The sequence below is a fragment of the Aulostomus chinensis genome, chromosome 15, assembly GCF_037954235.1.
Source record: "Aulostomus chinensis isolate RoL2024-O1b breed Wild chromosome 15, RoL_Achi_v1.0, whole genome shotgun sequence".
Taxonomy (NCBI): domain Eukaryota; kingdom Metazoa; phylum Chordata; class Actinopteri; order Syngnathiformes; family Aulostomidae; genus Aulostomus; species Aulostomus chinensis.
This window is the reverse complement of record NC_141334.1, coordinates 14,386,524-14,406,971: the sequence shown is the minus strand read 5'-3', so window position 1 is coordinate 14,406,971 and position 20,448 is coordinate 14,386,524. Positions and strand designations below refer to the sequence as shown.

At 42.2% G+C, this 20,448-nt stretch overlaps 1 protein-coding gene across 1 annotated transcript in view; it reads left to right on the top strand.

Annotated features, from left to right (window-relative positions):
- Positions 1 to 13,190, top strand: part of LOC147248862 (ephrin type-B receptor 4a-like) — a 37,264-nt gene extending 24,074 nt beyond the window's left edge. Inside the window, exons 5-17 of the mRNA XM_086225601.1 lie at positions 1,963 to 2,115; positions 4,117 to 4,452; positions 4,537 to 4,661; positions 5,786 to 5,951; positions 6,260 to 6,359; positions 7,443 to 7,507; positions 7,672 to 7,785; positions 8,170 to 8,417; positions 8,502 to 8,717; positions 9,450 to 9,599; positions 9,940 to 10,133; positions 10,605 to 10,763; positions 11,035 to 13,190. Of these exons, the coding sequence (XP_086081727.1) occupies positions 1,963 to 2,115; positions 4,117 to 4,452; positions 4,537 to 4,661; positions 5,786 to 5,951; positions 6,260 to 6,359; positions 7,443 to 7,507; positions 7,672 to 7,785; positions 8,170 to 8,417; positions 8,502 to 8,717; positions 9,450 to 9,599; positions 9,940 to 10,133; positions 10,605 to 10,763; positions 11,035 to 11,146 (2,138 nt within the window). The 3' untranslated portion in view covers positions 11,147 to 13,190. The remainder of the gene's footprint in view (positions 1 to 1,962; positions 2,116 to 4,116; positions 4,453 to 4,536; positions 4,662 to 5,785; positions 5,952 to 6,259; positions 6,360 to 7,442; positions 7,508 to 7,671; positions 7,786 to 8,169; positions 8,418 to 8,501; positions 8,718 to 9,449; positions 9,600 to 9,939; positions 10,134 to 10,604; positions 10,764 to 11,034) is intronic.
- The last annotated feature ends 7,258 nt before the right edge of the window (positions 13,191 to 20,448 follow it).

Here is a 20,448-nt window from a genome sequence, read left to right as displayed (position 1 = left end):
CCCCCCAACACACACACACACACACACACACACACACATATGCATACACACACATCATCACACCAGCAAGGATGCATGTACACACCAAATGCACTAAAAACAAAGAAACATGCAGGGAAATGTTAGATTTTCTCCAGAAAATGTGTAGTTGCATCTGTCTGGGTTTGAAGGTGGGATTCGTTTTGATCTCCATGGGTGGTATAATGATTTGTCATAACAAAAAATAATTTCCAACATTTTGCTTCTGGGGAAGCGGAGGTTGGCATTTGCAGCATTCTGTCATTGAAGAGAGCTGTGAGATGGAAAAAAGAAAAAAAAACACTCAACAGACCATAAAGGGAAATTGCCTTTGTAAGAAGATTGAATAGTTAATTTGCTTCAGAGGCCAGTCATTTCCACGAAATGAAATTGACATCTTGTTTTAAAAACGGAATGGATTTTGCTTTAATGCCATTATCTTTCATAGACAATACATATATTTTCTGGGTCAAACACAAGCATCTAGCGTTAAACTTATGAATGCTGTCAAGTAGATTTATTGGGTTAGATGAGCTTGATTAGAATATGTAAACCGCGTCTTTGAAGTAAAGCACTAGCAGGCTATAAATACTGCTTCATGCCCAGCCTTTATTTGCCCGTGTGCCAGTACGTCGTCACTTATGGTTTAACATTACAAAACAACGTGATGTCCTGAGTTGGGGTCAAGTTAAAGTTTCAATAAAAGATTAGTAGCTTTCAACCAAGTTATCTCATCAGTAAAATGGCAGCTTTGAGTAGGAAATATTATTTTAGATTATATTCAGATTAAAGGGAAACAGCCAGTTTTCAACCTCACATTACACCCCTGTCGCAGAAGAATGCCATATAAACTCACGCTGGGCAGAATTACCCCTGCTTTGTGTGGTTCTGTGTAAACAAACAAATAGCCACAATGGTGGGGTCATTTTTACAGCAGTACTGTGTAACCTCTGTGTAAAAGTAGCTGCAGGCTTGTCTAATGACAGTCATTGACATCAGTTTTATATGTATTTTAATAACATTTTGGAGATGAAGGTGGCAGATGTTTCACGCTGCTTGAATTTCCTGCAGAGAATAACAGTTAATACTTTTGACAGGAGTATAATTTCCTAGTCTCAACATGTTCCCAGCATGTTCAGGTGTTGTAAAGTTGACACAGTAACATGTTAAACAAGTTTAGTTTTCATGTGTTTAAGTTTAAACAATGGCTGCAACAGTTTTCATTTGGTATTAGATGTGCGTTGGTCAGAATAAAACTGGATACTTGGAATATATGAAAACACACTAGTCTGCCTGAACTTGTACTTTTCAATATTAGACCAACACATCTTGCAGTTGGGAATTGAATTATTTGAGTATTTATACGCTTCAGGGTTAGGGTTAGGGCCCCTAATCGGCCTGGAGTTCTGCACGTGCTCTGTAGGTCCAAAGTGGAGCAGCACGGTCAGGGAGGGTGTCATCACTGCAGGCAAAATGAAAGAGTTGTCTGTTTTTCCGCAATAAAAATCTTTGAGGTGTACCAACACCTGCCACTCCTGAGGCGGACATTCTTAGTAGAACTAATCAATTTGTCCCCATTGATGAGTGCTTGGGCAAGGATGGTGGTCCAATAAGATAACCTCACTGACTGAAGCAGGGAAGAGTTGTACGTTTGTAGTTGTTGACCCAAAAACATTTGTGTCCATCAATAGCCAGATGAACAGTTCCCTACTCCGCTCTGTTCAAGCTAACCTCACAATATTTAGATCAGTTATAAAAACCATTTCCTCGTGAGGACTCCCAAGTGGTTGGTTATTTAGTGTATTCATTATTGTAATTACTGTGATAATTTATACCCTGTTACATGGTTCCCTCAGTCACTCTGGCAGCTTAGTAAACTGAAACAGTGCATCTGTAGGCAGCTCACGTCTAATATTTGACATCATGATAATTTGTCCTCCCCAGCCTGTCCCGTGGGTCAGTTCAAGGCGGGCACTGAGGGACAGTGTACCAGCTGTCCAGGATTCAGCCAGGCCACCAACAGGGGAGAGTCCAGGTGTGCATGTCTTTCTGGATACCTTCATGCAGAATCAGACACTCCAGACACTCCATGTACTAGTAAGTAAACGCAAAATAATGCTTGAATCCACATGCAGGTGCTAAGTCCTCCACCACTGGCGTCTCCTGCTTCCTGTGTTTTACCACCTCTGGCGCTATTTCTCTTCTCCCCTCATGTCATTTAGCCCGACTCCTCTAATCTGCTTTGTTTCTTTTGTCCTACTTCTGAGCATTGAGATGCATGTTCTTTGTGGCAGGTTGTTGTGGGGGGTAGGGTTTCCACTCAAAAGTGAAGTAGGCATTGATGGTCTCAAGTGACACCTCCATGCAAATTCACTAATTCTAATTCAGCCACATGTTGGATGTGTGAATAGGAGGGACTTTTTAATTAGGTGCACTCTCTTGGAATAGCCATGAAGAGAAATAATCTAGAACTCGCTGTCAGGCCATTGGCAGTTTCTATTTGTCGTCACAGGTGTGATAAAACTAGAATTTGAACCAATTTTGTTATTGCAGATAACTTTAATTACAAATCCTCTATCTTAATTTAATCACTTAATTAGTCTGTTTTTGAATTCTTGTTTTTTTTTTTTTAACCATGTTGCCTGTGTAATTTCCGCAAATACTTTCAAGTTGTGTGCAACACTTTCAACCTGCAAATCCCAGCCCATGGAAAGTAGTGCTTTACTTGACTGTGACAGCCTCGATGGAATGAATAAAGTGTAACCACCCCTAAAACTCCCCTCTACTCCCCAGATGTTGAGTTCAGAATTCACTCACACCCAGACTGTGTGTGATGTCGGCCCACTTGGGTTTTCAATGAGAACACTATTTGCACTTAAGGTAGCTGGAGGCTCCGTGACAAAACTCTCCCTGGCAGGAACAGAGGCTCATTCACAGCACCAGAGTGGTAGTGCACTTTAGTTATGCTTGGCTTGAGGCAATAACCATCCTCTTACAATTTTCAGACGACGATCATTATCACCCAGTTCTAGACCGACATAATTGCACCAGTCAAATCCTGCAACACATGTGCTCCCACTGTGATGCGAAGACACCACAGGAACATGGTTCTGCTTCCTGACTACATGCTGAAGGCTGAAGAAAACGTCTTCAGCATGTAGGAAACGCATGTGCAGGTCTCGCAAAGGTAAAGTAGCAGTAAAATCATATGACAGGCGTGACAATCAGGTATGAGATTTTATAAACCGTCATTGCATGAAGGACAACCATTGTCCCAAAAACAGAATAAGGTGACACTTTTGACTGTAGCATTTCACTACGTTAGACAGATTTGTCTCAAGTGAAATCTTTCCACTTTGGCCTGGTGTCCCAGCTGACAGAGGGGCACTCGGAGAAAACTCATCTCTGCCAATGGCAGCGTGGGGGAAAAAACCCAATTTCCTCACTTTGTTAAATAGATCTGCCCAAAAATGTAATGGGTGGTTCTTCATCCCATTCTGCAGCCCTGTAACCAGCTCTGTGAAAATGTGTAGTTTAGTCTCCGTGTAATATTCCAGAACAATTGAAAAACAAACCAATGACAGTGTGTTTTTAGTCTCGGTTTTATACTAAAATATCTTGATGGTTTTGTCCTTTGTTGAGGGCTTTGGAGGGATTATTTTCAATTGATGTTATGAGCAGGGATCATACAGTCTTTGAAGACCTAAAACAAAATAATGGAATTTGAAAATGGCAATTTGCAGACCTGGAAACGTTTTGTTTTGGGGGTTTTTGTAGAAATGGATAAAGTCGATAAAATAAATAAAGAGTCTTGGAGAGTATATTTGGTTTAGGTCATCTTTTCGCTAGCATTTCTTTATTCATTTCAGGTTTATATTGTACCAAACAATGTAGTTGATCATTAATTTGTACACTGGTAAATTTTGAGATGGGTTTATCTGTGTATTTTGAATAAACGGCTGTTTCAGTGAATGTATGACGATGAAAATATTCCTTACAGGTGTGGAAAAGTTCTGAAAACGTTTTGGTAAAAATGCTTATGAACCCTGTGTATCTGTTTATATTTTTTGTTCCTTTTTATCTTTTTAATCTCTGTAGAACCTCCATCAGCTCCACGAAGCATCGTCCACCAGATCAACGACACCACGCTCAGTCTGGAGTGGAACGAGCCACTGGACAACGGCGGCAGAACAGACCTGAGCTACACTGTCAAATGCTTTGTGTGCAGGACACCCAAAGGTCCGTGTCTGTCCTGTGGAAACAGCGTTAGCTACAGACCAGCACAGCACGGTCTTTTGGGTCGAAGGGTGGAGGTGTGGGGCCTGCTGCCTCACACCACATACACCTTCACCATCCAGGCTCTCAACGGGGTGTCTCAGCTCAGCGGTAAAGACCCTGCCAGTAAAAGTGTCAACATCACCACAACCCATAACGGTAAGAGGTGCACGGGAATAGCTAGACAGGTATAAATAGCCAGAGTTCCATGCGGTGTTTATCATTCTGCTGCTGTCTGTTCAGTGCCATCGCTGGTTTCTGTGATTCGGAAGAGTGACTCCACAGAGAGCAGCCTGACTCTTCACTGGTCCGTTCCTGTCCAGCCGCACTACACCATCCTGCAGTATCAGCTACGCTACTGTGAGAAGGTAGGAGCCACCTGACAGCAGCTCTCAACCCTCCTGGCTTAAAGGTCACCTAATAATCTGGTGTTATTACAGTGTTACTATGTATTAAAATACTCCCCAAACCCCTTAACAAATGTATATATAAACATGGAGTTGCACACTGACTTTGTAGTGGATGAGAGCTGAAAACAAATCTGCCTGCAGCCTTTTCAAAGGTCTAGCCAAACACACATTTGACAATAAAAAATACATTGTAGAATATCAATTGAAGACTGAATCGTACAGTGCTTAGTAGTGTGTATTTAGTGTGGTATTAATAGTGCAGTTAGTTTTTACACAGACCAAATACAGGAAAACATGACTCAAATACAGTCATAGAGCTGGGGCGCAGAGAGCTTTATTTGGGTGAATCACTCTCCAATATTGAAGCTAATTTGCTCCTGATTTTCATCACATTCATTCACACTGCCTCCTCCAACCCTAGTCTTTTTGCTGGAACAAGTTTGAGCTAAACAGTCAGCTCACTCTGACACAGAGTTTCAGGGCGTGATGATGACGTACCCTATCAAGCGGGACTTAAAAAACTCAGGAAAACATACTGACACCACTAACACGCAAGAGAGAGATGAGAATAACTTCACCTGTGAGTTCTAAGTTCAAGATACAAAGAACATTTTGGAAGTTGGCCGGTTGGGGAGCTACTGAGACACATGAGCTCCTCAGCCTCCATGCAGAGGATGTCATTGGACATGCCTACATAACATGTGACGTGTTATCAGGATGTCCCACTACACTACGCCTCCTGTTGCGGCCCCCTGGAGAGAAACTATGGCTCGTGTTCACATTATCTATCCGGCCAAAAAGCTGGAAACTCCGCTACGGCTATTCGTAGGTCTTTGAGTCTGAAAACGGCTGTTGTCTACTTATGTGTTATTATACTGAAATTGAGTATCAGGTGGAAAAGAAAATTGAAGAACACAAGTTAAAACTCGGCTACAGTTAAATTCTGCGCAAAATATTTTCTTCCTCGCGTCCTCCGTCTGTTTAACTTCTCTTTTTTTTCCCACAGCGATCCCTGTCATCTCCTCATTTGTGACCACGTCACTCTCGCATTCAGTCCAGCTAAGTCTGTTTTCATTCTACAGGAATGGCGTAGCGAGGATCAGTGTCACTACACAGAGAGTAACAAAAACCAGGCTGTGCTGACGGACCTTCGACGGGCCACTCAGTATGAGGTGCAGGTTCGGGCGCGCACGCTGGCTGGTTATGGCAGCTTCAGTCCTGCAGCCATCTTCCGCACCCTGCCTGATGGTAAGAAAAAACAAATCCTGCTTATTTTCAAAGACTTGCGCACACACACATCTGGGTTTTTATTTCCTTCCACACATTCTTTCCATAGGGAAGGTTTTTCAGATTCTTTTTCTCTTGTTATGAATTTATCGCCCGTGTCCTTGTTTTGAGTTGGCGTCCTTGTATTGAGCCTCTTTCATACTCTAAAATCCAGTCATGTTCTTTCTTTCCTTTATTTGGTACTTTCCTTGCATATTTCTTCACTACCAATGTCATGATTTCTGCGATTACATCAAATCTCCGTCTCTTTCTTCTGTCTCCTCTCCCAGGTCAAGACTCTTCCTCACAGTTCCTGGTGCCTGGCATCCTCATCGCTGTCGGGATGCTACTGCTGGTCACGTTCGTCTTAGTGGCTGCCTACTGTATACGGTGAGAACAAGGGAAAGTCAGACTAACAGGAAATAGAAAAGGGGGGTAAGCGATGACAACGGTGACCCCGATTTTACGATTTTGCACCATTTTGTTCTTTTGTTTATACAAATCCTATCTTATCAACAGTAGATTTGCATTCTCTTACCCACACCAGGTTTTTTTTTTCTTTGTGAGCAGGTTCAGACACAAAGCCGTGCCTGTGATGCCTTTTGCTTGCACAGCTAAAAGTTATCCTGCTCATTAGAACACTTTCCTCAGGCTTCATTGTTTGAGTAAATAGTGTTGAATGCCATCAGAGGTAGTGTGTGTGTGTGTGTGTGTGTGTGTGTGTGTGTGTGTGTGTGTGTGTGTGTGTGTGTGTGTACGTGTTGTGTGAAAGAGAGAGAGAGAGCGATTGAGAGAGATGACGGCAGAGGTACCAGGCAGGGAGAGACAGGATGCAGGCGTCCCAACCCTGTTTCCACAGGACAGGGGAACAATAGCTGTGACCTTGTGACACACGCGCACACACACGTGCACACGCACAAGCACACAAACCAGTGGCTGAAGCCCTGATCTGCCACTAACTAAGGGTGGTGTATTATTGCTATTTTAAGCTTGTGAGGTGGGAGAGAAAAGGAGGAAGACCTTAGCTACGGGCTTTTTACAGTCTTGCTGGATTATAATGGAGCTGCTTGTGTCAAAGAGCAGAACCTTAGACGCTTGCTCAGACATTCACCATCCTCACCAATGCATGCGCGAGAGTGTTTTTAGAACCAAGAGGGTTCTTCAACCTAATGCATCTTGGTCAAGTAGAGGGTGTTAGTCTGAAGTTGACCTTTGTGTGTGAGGCCAAGCATGATGAATAACCCTAAACATCAAATAAAATCATATAATCATGCAACGTGTGCTATTTGCTCATTTACCCTTTGTTTTGTTTTAGGCATCTTGTTATTGTTTCTGCCTCTGAACCGTCACATTGTAAAGCTAATTGATTTGCATCACATCGGGCTGAAACATCAGGAGTGTTCATCCATTTTTCATTTAACTCCACTGCCATCTAATCTTCCTTTATTTGTCCCAATCTCTTTGTACCTGCAGCAAACACAGCCGAATAAAGGACCCGGAGCTGAGCGACAAAAACAGCCAGTATCTTGTTGGCCAAGGTAACAAAGCAAGAACGCGCTCACTAAACCTTAGCTATGATTCACAACTTAGCCACGTCATGAGTAATCATATTTGAATGTGTTTGGGCTTGTTGCTGCTCATAATTCTTTAACCCTATTTTTCCTCTTCCTTTCCCACGACTCTGTTTGTCTTTCTCTCGCAGGGGTCAAGGTTTATATTGACCCCTTCACCTACGAGGACCCTAATGAGGCAGTGCGCGAATTTGCTAAGGAAATCGATGTTTCCTTTGTAAAGATCGAGGAGGTTATCGGCGCTGGTAAGCCCCAGCTGTATGCTTTTCCCATTAAAAATAAACATGGTCACAATTTCTGTGGCCTCGGACTCTGAGATTGTTTTTTGGCTGATGCGTGTAGCTGCAGCTGATAATCCTCTTTGGAAATTACATTATGAGGAGTATATCTAATTTACTATGTTAAATTGATTCAGTGACATTTAAAATTAGTCTGTTGTTCTTATCAGACCAAATTCAGTGTTGCAGCATAAAGCAATTAACTGATAAATATGTTAGCAATATTAGCAGCTGTTATTCAAAGGGCAAAACTAGCTGCAAGCAAGCTTTCCATTCACATGACAGTCGCCCTTCTAGTGTGCGCAACACCTTGGTAAGCAAGGGGCTCAAATGTGTGTCTGTGTGCTGCAGGAGAGTTTGGAGAGGTTTGTCGAGGGCGACTGAGGGTCCCTGGAAAAAAAGAAAACTATGTTGCAATAAAGACACTAAAAGGCGGATACACTGACAAGCAGAGGCGCGACTTCCTATCCGAGGCGTCCATTATGGGGCAGTTTCAGCACCCTAACATCATCCACCTGGAGGGGATCATCACAGCCAGCTGTCCTGTCATGATCCTCACGGAGTTCATGGAGAACGGAGCCCTGGACTCTTTTCTGAGGGTCAGTGTGACACAGTGAACACACTCTGAAAGCCACCATCTCTCCTCCCTCATGCTCCAGCTGAATGTTTTATCTCCGCTGCAGCTGAACGACAGCCAGTTCACTCCCATCCAGCTGGTAGGAATGCTGCGCGGCATCGCCTCAGGCATGAAGTACCTGGCAGAGATGAGCTACGTCCACCGAGACCTGGCGGCCCGCAACATTCTGATCAACAGCAACCTGGTGTGCAAGGTTTCTGACTTCGGTTTGTCTCGCTTCCTGCAGGAAAACTCCTCTGACCCGACCTACACCAGCTCACTGGTGAGACCACAACCCTCCTTAGTTCTGCCTTGTGGGAAATCAAATCACAAAGGCTAAAAACGCAAGACAGAATATTAGAAGAAATAGAAAATCATCCAAGAACTGGTCAGACTTGCCATCAGTTATGTCTATAGAGTCTCTATGAGATGTGTTGAATTTTAATGTCCAACTTAAATATGATACTGCTCTCTTGACTTAATTTTACACAACAACAAGAAAATGGCATACACATTTTGTGAACTTCAAATGATCTCATTGTGTGAAATTATTCTTATTGAAGTACAGAAAGTGAGAGAGGCCACACTTGTAATTAATTTTATGCTATCTCATGAAAACGGGATATTATCCTGTTATTACGTGACAACGAAGTGTTATAATGAGATAATAAACTAGTAATCTACGGTAAACATGACGGTACAAATAACTGGTTATCTCAATATAAGTCATTTTCTTGTTATAATAAGATAATTGTCTCATTATAACATGTTATCTTATGTTGTGTTATCTTGAGATAAAAGCTAGTTATCACCAGGCATTGAAGTGGTTCCAGTCAGCATTTTAACAGGATGATATTTTGTTACCAATGATAAACTGCGAATGCTAGAAGGGCCTGTCCTGTCTTTTGTATAAAGGAACATTATAAGCCTCTTATTGTCCCTTGGTAGTAGACAGACAGAGTCCTGCCTGACCGTGTTTATGTGAAGTCTGCAGTATTGACTGTTTTGTGTGCAGGGAGGGAAGATTCCAATCCGCTGGACAGCACCGGAGGCCATAGCCTTCAGGAAGTTTACCTCAGCCTCAGATGTGTGGAGCTATGGCATTGTTATGTGGGAGGTCATGTCTTTTGGAGAGAGACCATATTGGGACATGAGCAACCAAGACGTAAGTTAAGGCGTCCTATGAGGGTTTGGTGCAATATCTTCATCTTATGTTTTATAAATTTAATTGATCTAGCGCTAAATCACAGTAAAAGTTATCTTCTGACACTTTCTAAATAGAGCAGGTCTAGAACCACACTCTTACATTTGATTGAAGAGAACCAACACTTGTCCACATTTCTCTGCTCAAGCATAAGGAACAGAGACACACAGACACAGCTTGGGTCAAATTACGTCAAGGAACGTCATCTTTTATATTATTTCCTGTTTACTTCACCTAAATTTGAGACCTCCAAGCAACCTAACATTGAACCAATTCTGTAATTTTTTTTTCCCCTTATCAGGTAATCAACGCCATAGAGCAGGACTACCGGCTGCCCCCGCCCCCTGACTGCCCCACCCACCTGCACCAGCTCATGTTGGACTGTTGGCAGAAGGACCGCTCAGCACGTCCTCGCTTCGCGGACCTTGTCAGTGCTCTGGACAAGCTGATCCGTAACCCCGCATCACTGAAAATTGTGGCTCAAGAGGGCGCAGGGTGAGAGAGAGCAGATGTTTTTGGGTGATTGACAGAACATCTGTCTGTTGAGATCAGAGTGGCAGTTTAAAAAAAAATAAATAAATTCATCATTAGATCAACCAGAAAACAGGAAGCATGTCTGTCCTTTCGTCATGTCCATTTAGTGTTCTGACTGTCAGAACCGTCATCAGCCTCCCACTGCCCAATCTCATGTACCACCTTAATGTCCCACTGTGAGCTGTCAACCTCTTGCTGTGCCCATTTCCCCTCCTCCACATTCTGCATGTCGCCTGCTAGCATACAGCAGAGAGCCCGCCACCCCTGACGAGTGCCATTGTTTGTCCCTGTCAGTCACTCAGCCTCAGATTATACCTCTGGCTGACGACTGGAATGTGGCTGCAGGATATATATATAAGCTCCTCACTGCTGTTAAGGTGACAGTGTGTGTAAGTTGGTCTATTGTTTCTGCTCTCCAACCCCCCTCCCCAGGCCCTCCTACCCCCTGCTTGACCAGCGTGCACCTTTAGCCCTCTCATCCTGCGCGTCGGTGGGGGAATGGCTGAGGGCCATCAAAATGGAGCGCTACGAAGACAGCTTCCTGCAAGCTGGACTGACTTCAGTAGACCAGCTGGCCCAGATCACCACACAGTCAGTTCCTATATCCACATTTCTTATCTGAACTGTTCAACATACACGTCCTGTCTGCTGGGTCAAGGGGGTTAAGCTTGAGGTTTTAGTGGTTGCTGAAACCTCTTCAAACAGTTTGACTTCAGGAAATACAGCTTTTATTCAAAGTTTGGTACAAAACGGGTCAGAACCATAGAGAATAAATAGTGGTGAAATATGTTTAAAAAAAAAAAGTATTTCTTCTTCTTCTTCTCCTTCTTTCTGTCTTAAGTGTTTTTTCATCTGTCTACAGAGACCTTCTGCACATGGGAGTAACTTTGGCGGGACATCAGAGGAAAATTCTCTCCAGCATCCAGACCATGACATTCCGGAATAAGAGCACTACGACAACAGTGACCTTCTAGTCTCCTAACCTGGACGTGACCACCAGCACACACAGGTGCAACCATGTCCTGGGACCCCTCAGGATCCTCTCCTGTGACCCGCTTTGAACTCCCAAGAGACATTAGCAGAACTGATGAATCACCAGTATATATCACCAGTGTGTGTGTGTATATACATATATATATATATATATATATATATATATATATATATATATATATATAGTCATCGTTTAAAGATGAGTGACATCCGCCTGATTGTGTCGTCTACAGGCTGTCCCGGTTACCCATGGTAGCTGCAGGCTGCCTCCTCCTTCCTGTTAGTGGTCAGTGTTTTTATATCTAAGGACTTGTTCCTGAACTAAAATGAGACAGGTCACCTCTTGTAGCCAAGAAAACTGGCTGCTGACTGAATTATTTGTCTCAGTAAAATGTGACTTTCACCCAAAGGACACAAAAAGAACATCAGTGCCAATCCAAGGATTTGCATCTCCATGTGAGAAGTGCTGCACCTCCATGTGTCTTCATACAGCCCCCTGGGTCCCACTTCTACATCAACAGCTCCAGTGTGTTGTCACTCATTTGATTGCACAGTTACGTCCTCTTTACTCAGGTGTGGTGTGTAACACAAACTTTCAAGAGCGATGTACTCATCTGAACGCTCATCCTCAGTCTGGATTTCCCCTCTCCAGCTCAGCAACGTGAGAGGACAAGAGAGGGATACACACACACACACAAACACACACACACACACACACACACACATCAACCCTTTTGTTGTTTCAGAGGGAATTGTAATCTTCGGTAACTCCATGTGTTTCTCTTGGAGTGTGCGCGGTTGTTTCTACTGCCCGTGTTTCTGCTGGCAGCTCACTTTTATTACACTCAGACTCAACAAGGACCAAGTGGACTCAGAGACCCAAGAACACTGTTGAGTGGGTTTTCTTTGTACCAGGGAAGCTATGTCTGGCCTTGACCTTGTTTTTGCTCATCTAATATGGGGTTTTAAATCTCTTACTATGTACTGATTCATCTCCCAGTGCCATTCAGTTGTCTTTGTGACCTTTAATGCCAGTTTTCTAAGGAAAAAAAAACCCTTCATGATTCAATTTAGCCACATTTCAGTGTTCTTAAGAGAGTTGCTTTGACATTTTGAAGGCCTCTGCATTATTTTCCTTCATCTGCTGCTGATTGTATCGTTGACTTAATGTTTCGACTTCTGCTCTAAAGCTAAATGCTCTAAAGCTAAATGCTCTCAGCGTCTATCAGATAAGGTGGCTACCTTAAAGTCAGCAGTATCCATCGGTTTCAGGGTGGAATTTTAATTAAGTGAGCTGCTGTTTGATTAGCAGCCCCCATAACCACCACATTATTACAAGTTCTTGTTGGAGAAGAAAAACAGACCTCCATTCAAAGCATTGCTGAAAGACTTTGCATTTCATAAAGGATAACAGCAGTCATTTTGGCATTTAGGGCTCATGTAGTTTCCATCTGGAGGCTCACAGACCTGCAGTACGACAGGAGAATGGATCTTACACATCCTTGAAAAGACACTTAACATGGAATTCAAAGTGCACGTCACTTCTTTCTAAACAGTTTACAGTGCTCTGATAAGAAACACTTCTGGTTTCTGCTTTGTGAATGCTCTTAGTTAGCAACTCAAATTTTATTTAGCATCATAAAAGATGGGTGTGGCAGAGGGGAAGTTGACTAAAAATGATTCAAAAATCACTCGTCTGGTTAATAGTTGAAGACTTCGGTGCTGAAAATGATCAACCGTGTACGGCATCACTTGAAAGTGTTGTCCAAACATCTGTGAAACAATTCTATCCGTGTGCCTCCATCCTCTTTTCTAACTTCATATCATGACCGGCCTTGGTCAAAAGCACTGGTGTAGCCATGAAGAAGAAGAAGAGACATTTCTTTAAGGATTATGGGAAATGTGGTCTTCATATTGAAGATCACAGTAAAGTTGATGTTGAAATGATGAATAGTGAAAAGTGTTTTGATGACCGTCCGGTGTGTAGGCTAATGTGTATTCATAATAAAGATACTCTCAAGTGTTTACCATCCACGACTCGTGTTTCGGCTTATTAACATCTGGAGATATTCACTCTCATCCAAGTTTTGCATTGAATGCAGCAGCAGAACTCCACAAATACTTGTCATATAGACGACGGTGGAACAAGTCACAAGCTGGTCCGAGTTAAAAATAAAATCCAAACAATGAAGCGGCTCCATCTTCAGCAAAAGCACTCATGTTACTAGATGTGTTTGAAGCTCCGCTCATTGCTAACAGATGTTTAGTGGATGTCCTTGGTTCTTTTCTCTTCTTTTTTAGATAATATCTCTCCTGTCTAAGTTCATAGCAAAAATGTGAAGGTGATTTCTGTCCTCCGTTATTCCTAACATGCCTCTCATCTACCCCGTCTTCCCGTTTCTGCTAATGAGAGAGAAACCAGAGACAGTGCGGGTGAGAATTGCGTCTCCCTCTCCTTGCCATTTTCCAGCTTTACTTTTTCTCGCCGCCTTTCTTTTCTACCTTCTCTTTCTCCAGAGAGCCTTTACCCCGAGGGCTTGAGGTTTGTCCTCTCCTATGTTTCCCTTCCTGGTCCTCAGCCCTTTTAATCATGAAGAGATGTTCTTTTCTTCTCCTGCGCCTCAGGCTGAGAGCAGCTTATAGCAAAGCAGTAGCTTAAACTCTCTCTTTACACACACTTTATTCTTTCTCCAAAAGCTGCCATAACCGGGCTAACCTAGCTGAGCTTCAGGGGAGAGTTGCGTTCCATTGATTAATGTGCTTTTATTATCTCCCTGTTACTGACTCATTTCTCTTCTCTATTGCTCTTGTGTGGCCTACAAACCTGCTCGAGTGAAGCCTCCATGTTGTTGAGATAAATAACAATGAGTAACTGTTCCTGTAAGCATTTTTTACTCCAACGTGTGTGTGTGTGTGTGTGTGTGTGTGTGTGTGTGTGTGTGTGTTGTGGTATCTCTGAATCTCTGTGCCACCGTGTTTAAAAGAGAGACAGGCATTCATCTCTGGTTTCTACTTCTGTCAGTGCTTTGCGTGACCCCTGACCCCGGCGTATAGTGTGAATCTAGCCTAGCTTTGTGGTGTATCTGAATGGCCATTCATCAGGGTGGTCGTTGAGCTCAGAGTGGACCAGGTTTCTGCATTTAGAGGATTGTGTCATTCCCCTCGCATTCCTGTGTGCATTCAAGTGTGGAGTGTGTGTGGGTGGGTGGGGGTTACCCAGTGGGACAGGTACATGTGTGTTTAAAAACAAGGGGGGAAGGGAGGGGCAGACAGGATAAGCCCCCCGTGTGAACCTGTAAACAGCACGTACAATCTATGTGCTTCAAATGTTTATTACTAGGATGTAAAACTCCAGGCGACAAACTCATTCTGTCTCCATCACTTTTCTTTTCGATCTCAACAATTAGATTTTCTTCAACCGCTGAAGCTTGAAGACAGAAATTTAGATTTAACATCCTGGCGCCATACTCTCCACCCCCCCCCCCTCCTCCTCCTCCTCCTCCACTCCAGGCGCCAGATTTTCTCTCCTAGATGACTCGATTTGATCAAAATGGCTCAATATTTCAGAGCAAATCCATCAACCAAGCTGGCCAAGATTACTTCTCACCTGTGTCCACGGCCCGGCTGCGCACTTCCACTCTGTTTCGTATTAAATCTGATCAGTGGGAAAGTTGTCGCTCCCTGCTGCTCCACAGCATGTCTGTTGACTTTACTGGAGCTTTTTTTTGCCAGGCCATCACTGTAAACAAGAATTTCTTCTTAGCTGACCCACCTGGTCAAATAAAGGTTGAAAGAATTTAATTAGACTTTCATGCTGCAGCACAGTTTGATGTAGAGTAAGCCTGGTGCGTTTCATCACACAGCTAATCCAGTTAATCAATGTAAACCTGTGGATGACAGGCCCCTGCTGTCTCCCCACTAGTCTTAACAGTAGCCACGGCTTTGGTGTTGTTATATTATTTACTTTCAACCCCTCTGTTTCAGAAAAGATTTACATTTTGAGCAATTTCTTTTAAAATTTGTTGTTTACAAATATATTTGGCCACAGCTATATTATCAGATGCACATATATATGTGTGTGTGTGTGTAAATGTGTGTATGTGTATGTGTGTATATAAATGTGTGTATGGATGTGTGTGTGTGTATATATATATATATATATATATATATATATATATATATATATATATATATATATATATACACATATATACGTATGTATATATGTATATGTATATATATATATATACACATATATACGTATGTATATATGTATATGTATGTATGTATATATATGTGTGTATATATGTATAAGTGTGTATATATGTGTATGTATGTATATGTGAATGTATTTATATGTATATATGTATACATGTGTATATGTATATATACATATATGTGTATATATGAATGTATGTATATATGTATGTATGTGTGTTTATGAGCCTGATCCATTGAGTGTCTGTTTGCTCTTATGCATATTACAGCAAGTAGCTCCATCACATGCTGTGACTGTAAGACGGCCATCATTCAGCAGACTTTAAAGACCAGATCGCATGTTCAGAGGAGGTGTTGGTGACATGGAGAATATGAACGTTAACGTCTTCAGGATATGTGACTGCACCCCCAGCCCCACCCGACCCCCAGCGACAACCTCCTTTGTACGTTTTCCTCCGTGCTGACAAGTGCTCATCACCTGCTGATGAAATGACAGAGGTGTGTGACCTTGGCGCTCTCCCTCTTTGTGAATCATCTCCTATTCTGAAAGACGATCCACCTGCATGCGATGGGTAAAAATATCAAATTGCTCTAAAAATTTGAAGAACGTTGGGTGACAAAGATATTGTGGTCGTGGACATGAAATTGACTACTTTGAGTGACACAAACCCGAGTAATGACGACGTTACCTGAGGACACCCCCCCCCCCTAAAATTCTTATTTTACACAGTAGGTGCAGTTATGTGCAAGACACCTGGTAGGTGAGGTGTGGTGTCAAAGGCCAAGCTTGAGCCGGCTCATCTGTACTTGTCTGGTCATTTGTCACCCTGAAGGATGAATGTATAGACTTTGGTAAAGGACAAGGATCCTGGTAGGATGAGATAAGAACTAGAATAAGTCAGCTTTCGTCCAGCAATGAGTGAAATTACTTTTACTAAGCAGCCATAACACTTTGCGAGTAGGGTACGCTATTAATGGTGTTTATGTTTATAGCGATGATGGGAGGAAAAACTTGGCGGAGTTAGGATGTAGTATTATTTGATCCCTACTTCACAATAAGGTTCAATGAAAGTATTAATACTTGTTAAATTATGCTTAAGTAATGCTTCATTAGCACTCTAAGATGTAATTAAGCACAAAGTAACTTTTTAATGTACCCTTAGTGAAGAGTGAGACCTAAGAAGCTAAGAAACCACATTATACCATGACGGCGTAAATATCAGTGAGGGATGAGAATTATTCATAGAAATATGGGTAAAAATTAATCACAATCTCTTCAAAATAATTTATAGAAGGCAAAAAAAAAAGAGGTCGTTAAGGACCAGGAGGTTCAGATTAGGATGGGGACTATTGTTGAGGGTCAGAGTTTAATGTAGATTAAAAGGTACAGTAGAAATTCTCACGAGTTGGAACAGAGGAGTGAGACAAGACAGTTATTACACAGTTACAGTTAAGCACCTCAGCATCTCCAGGAGGTGTGTGTGTGTGTGTGTGTGTGTGTGTGTGTGTGTGTGTGTGTGTGTGTGTGTGTGTGTGTGTGTGTGTGTGTGTTCAAGATGTTCCTGATCAGTGTGATTGATCTCCTCTCTAATCTCGGTTCACCGAACTGGGATTGATGAGTCTTCTTGTCGGTGTCGTGCTTAACCTCTCACGCAGGCTTCACCTTCATGTCCTGACTCCTCCTCACCGCTGAATCCCACAAGAATAAATCTTCACCTTCGCCTAGAAATGGGAGCCGCTGAAAAATGCCAACGTTGTTCATACAGAGTTCAAGGGATGTTTGAGTTTTAATCAAATCAGTCGATGTTTTGAGAAGCCACATCAGTTCAGAACATCTAAGCTTTGTTTTCTGTCCTTTACTTTCTCAACAATAACGGTGGATTCTGCCTTTTATTTGACTAATTTAGTCGTAGCTGCTTACCTCCAGTTCATCTTTTATTTTTTTTTAATCACAGAGCATCAAACAAACAAGATAAATGAACAAATCTCATAACCAAGCAAATGAACAATAACGTTAAACATTCATATCTGAGGTGCTGCACCAGGAACAGTTTGAACCTTCTGTCAGTCTTCTGCTTTCATGAATGCAGCTTCCCACGCAGCAGGCCTGCACCCCCCCCCCCCTCACCCCCCTGTTTCCCGGTGGGCCCCAAACCTCCTCCTGCTGTTTCAGATGAATGAATGAATGAATGAATGAATGATACCTCTGATTGTCTGTCTTGTAAAAATATGGCCGCTCACGTTTATCACTGACCACATGAACACAGATGTGACAATCTGGACCGTGTTTTCTTGGGCGGTGTTGGGACACCCCTTTGTGTTCACCGTGAGCAAAACCCACTCAGAACTTTGACGAAGGAACACATGGTTATGATTGAAGCAACATCTGGATGCAATATAACAAGGTTTTCAGAGCGTGCGTGTGTGAGTGTGTGTGCGTGTGTGCATGTGTGAGAGAGAGAGGGAGAGGGAGAGAGAACAATGTAATCAGATTACAAATATACATTGGCCAGCAGCAAATACACAACAAACCCAGACATGTTCCTGTAGAGGAATTAACAGGAAAAGAAACATTGACATTATTTATTAACATGAGCGCCCTCTAGTGGTCAGAAAATCTCTGATTATAATATCGAGACAAAAAAAAAAAAAGATTTGTATGACGTTTATCTTGACTCTGGTTCCCTCTGGTGTTTGCAAGTTCAATTAGAAATCAAATCAGTTCGAATGGGAACTACATCCGGACCCTTTGTTTTGTAGATGAATGGCGTGTGTCTTTTTGATTGGTGACATCAGTCAAACTTCGCACAACCAGAAAAGCTGGACCTGGAAGATAAATTCATGTCAGACCTGCAGTTTTGTATTCTAATTCTCGATTGTTTCCACTCGCCTCTGTCTGCGCCAGCGCGTAGGGAGAAGACGCAGATGTTCCCCTTAACTTCCCAATACATTTCAAACGAAATGCAAAGCTGCAGCACATCTGTTAGTGTGTAATAAAGAAACTACCCAAGAATATCATACACATCACACGGGAGAAATGATCCTTTTAATATCCCTCCAACACCATCAGAACTTTGACTCCATTAAACATCTGCAGCTCGTTTCTGTCGCGCCACGCCGTCGCCCTCTAGCGGCAGCAGGTGGAGGCATCGCTCAGAATGGAAAAGCAGAGTCATGTTTTGCTCGACTAACCACTGAAGAGATCTGAATTTGAACACACCTTTGAGAATGAATTTACACACACACACACACACACACACACGCACACACACACACACACACACACACACGCACACAAATCCTGTGCAATACAAACACTTTAGGGGTCTTCAACTACAGTTTCTGAAAATAAAATTCTCTCAAAGAAACAATGAGAGAAACAAGATAGATAGTGATAGAATATGCTACATAATAATAAATCAGTGTATGAATCATGAGAATCTGGTTAACCAATATAAAAATTTCATGCATCAGAAAAACAGAAATTTCTATTTCAGCATCCTTTTATCGCCAGTAATGTTTACTCACACATACATAACGGTGTATATGATTTAGGTTAGTGAAAAGGAGGTAAAACAAAGAACTACAATAAGAGCCTCAAAACCTAACCTTCATGAAATAATTGTTCCATATTACAAAAATAAAAGGCAGAGTTCATAAGAAAATCATATTAATATGAATATTTAACTTTTTATCTTGAAATCTGGAGGTATCTTTTTAACAATTTTAGCTCACAATTTTTTTAACATTACTTTTTAAGCATTGGAATATTTTTCACTATGAAGTTTTTATCTGATTTTGTCCTGTTTTTATTTTGTATCCAACAGTCGGTACAAACGATACGACTATTCTGTACATCTCAGGCCTGAAAAGTGTCTTTTTCTGCTTTTCAGGGAGGAAAATCGATGGTGCGTTTAGATCTTCATACCACCTTCGATTTCAGAACGTGTAACTCACTCCTGTCTGATCACTCCAGTGAGGTGCAACACTGGAAAAGGCTCCTGAGGTGAAAGGTATGATGTTGTGAATATAGCCCCCCCCCCCCCTTTTTGTGCCAGAAAAATGCCTCTATTTGCAGTGCAAACTAACAAAAATAGAACAGAGTTTTCTGCTTGATATTTTGGAGTTACTGTTTTGTCGACTAAAACCAAGATCTTTGCACAGTTACGCAACGGATGACTAAAAACAAATTGCACTTTTCTACCCCAGATATCAGCTATTGTTACACAATCTGAGAGAGCATATTCCTGCATCCTTCTCATATCAGTGTTTACTTCATCGTACCAATCCCACTACTTTGGATGAGCGGAGGCCATCCTGCTCGTTCTGTGTCCTGTGAGCAAGGTTGTAATTTACACTAGGAAGATCCAGATTGACCTCCAGCTGCCTGGATGACTGTTGTCAATCACAAGAGAGATTATAGCGGCTTAATCCCAGATGATCTCTGCTTTCAAAAGCCTCGGCTGCAAAGAGAGAAAAGGCTGAATCTCAGTGCTCGACCGTGGAGGCAGCTGGAGGCTGAAGGAGCATGAATGGATCCTCAGATAGTCAATGAAGTGACTCTTGTTGCCCGATGCACTTTGATTCATTCATCCACCCATTAAGTCATTGATAGATTTGTGTTTTAGTCCCTTGTATCTAACCTTTGACCTGCTGTCACACGAAGGACGTGGGGAAGCACTTCCACTCACGTCAGAACAATAATCAAGGCTCCATCTGTTTTGCGTTGCTATGACTATAATGTTTATCTTTGCAAAATCAAACCCTGCAGTTGTGTCACGCATAATCTTACCGATAAGCGGAAGCTATTCATGATCTTTACGTAAGAGGCATTTTTTTTTCTCTTCCAGTATGGATATTTAAGATTTATCTATGCACACAAGGGATTAACAGATGGATTTCTTTGCATGTACTGTGGAGAAGATAAATAATCCCTATCCATCATTATGTTTCAAGCTACAACTTGATGTGTTTACATTTTATTTGCGTCTTTATCTTTCTTTATTCCACTTGTTTCTGGTAGAGAGATAAACACACAGATGATTGTTTGTTTTTGTTTTTCCTC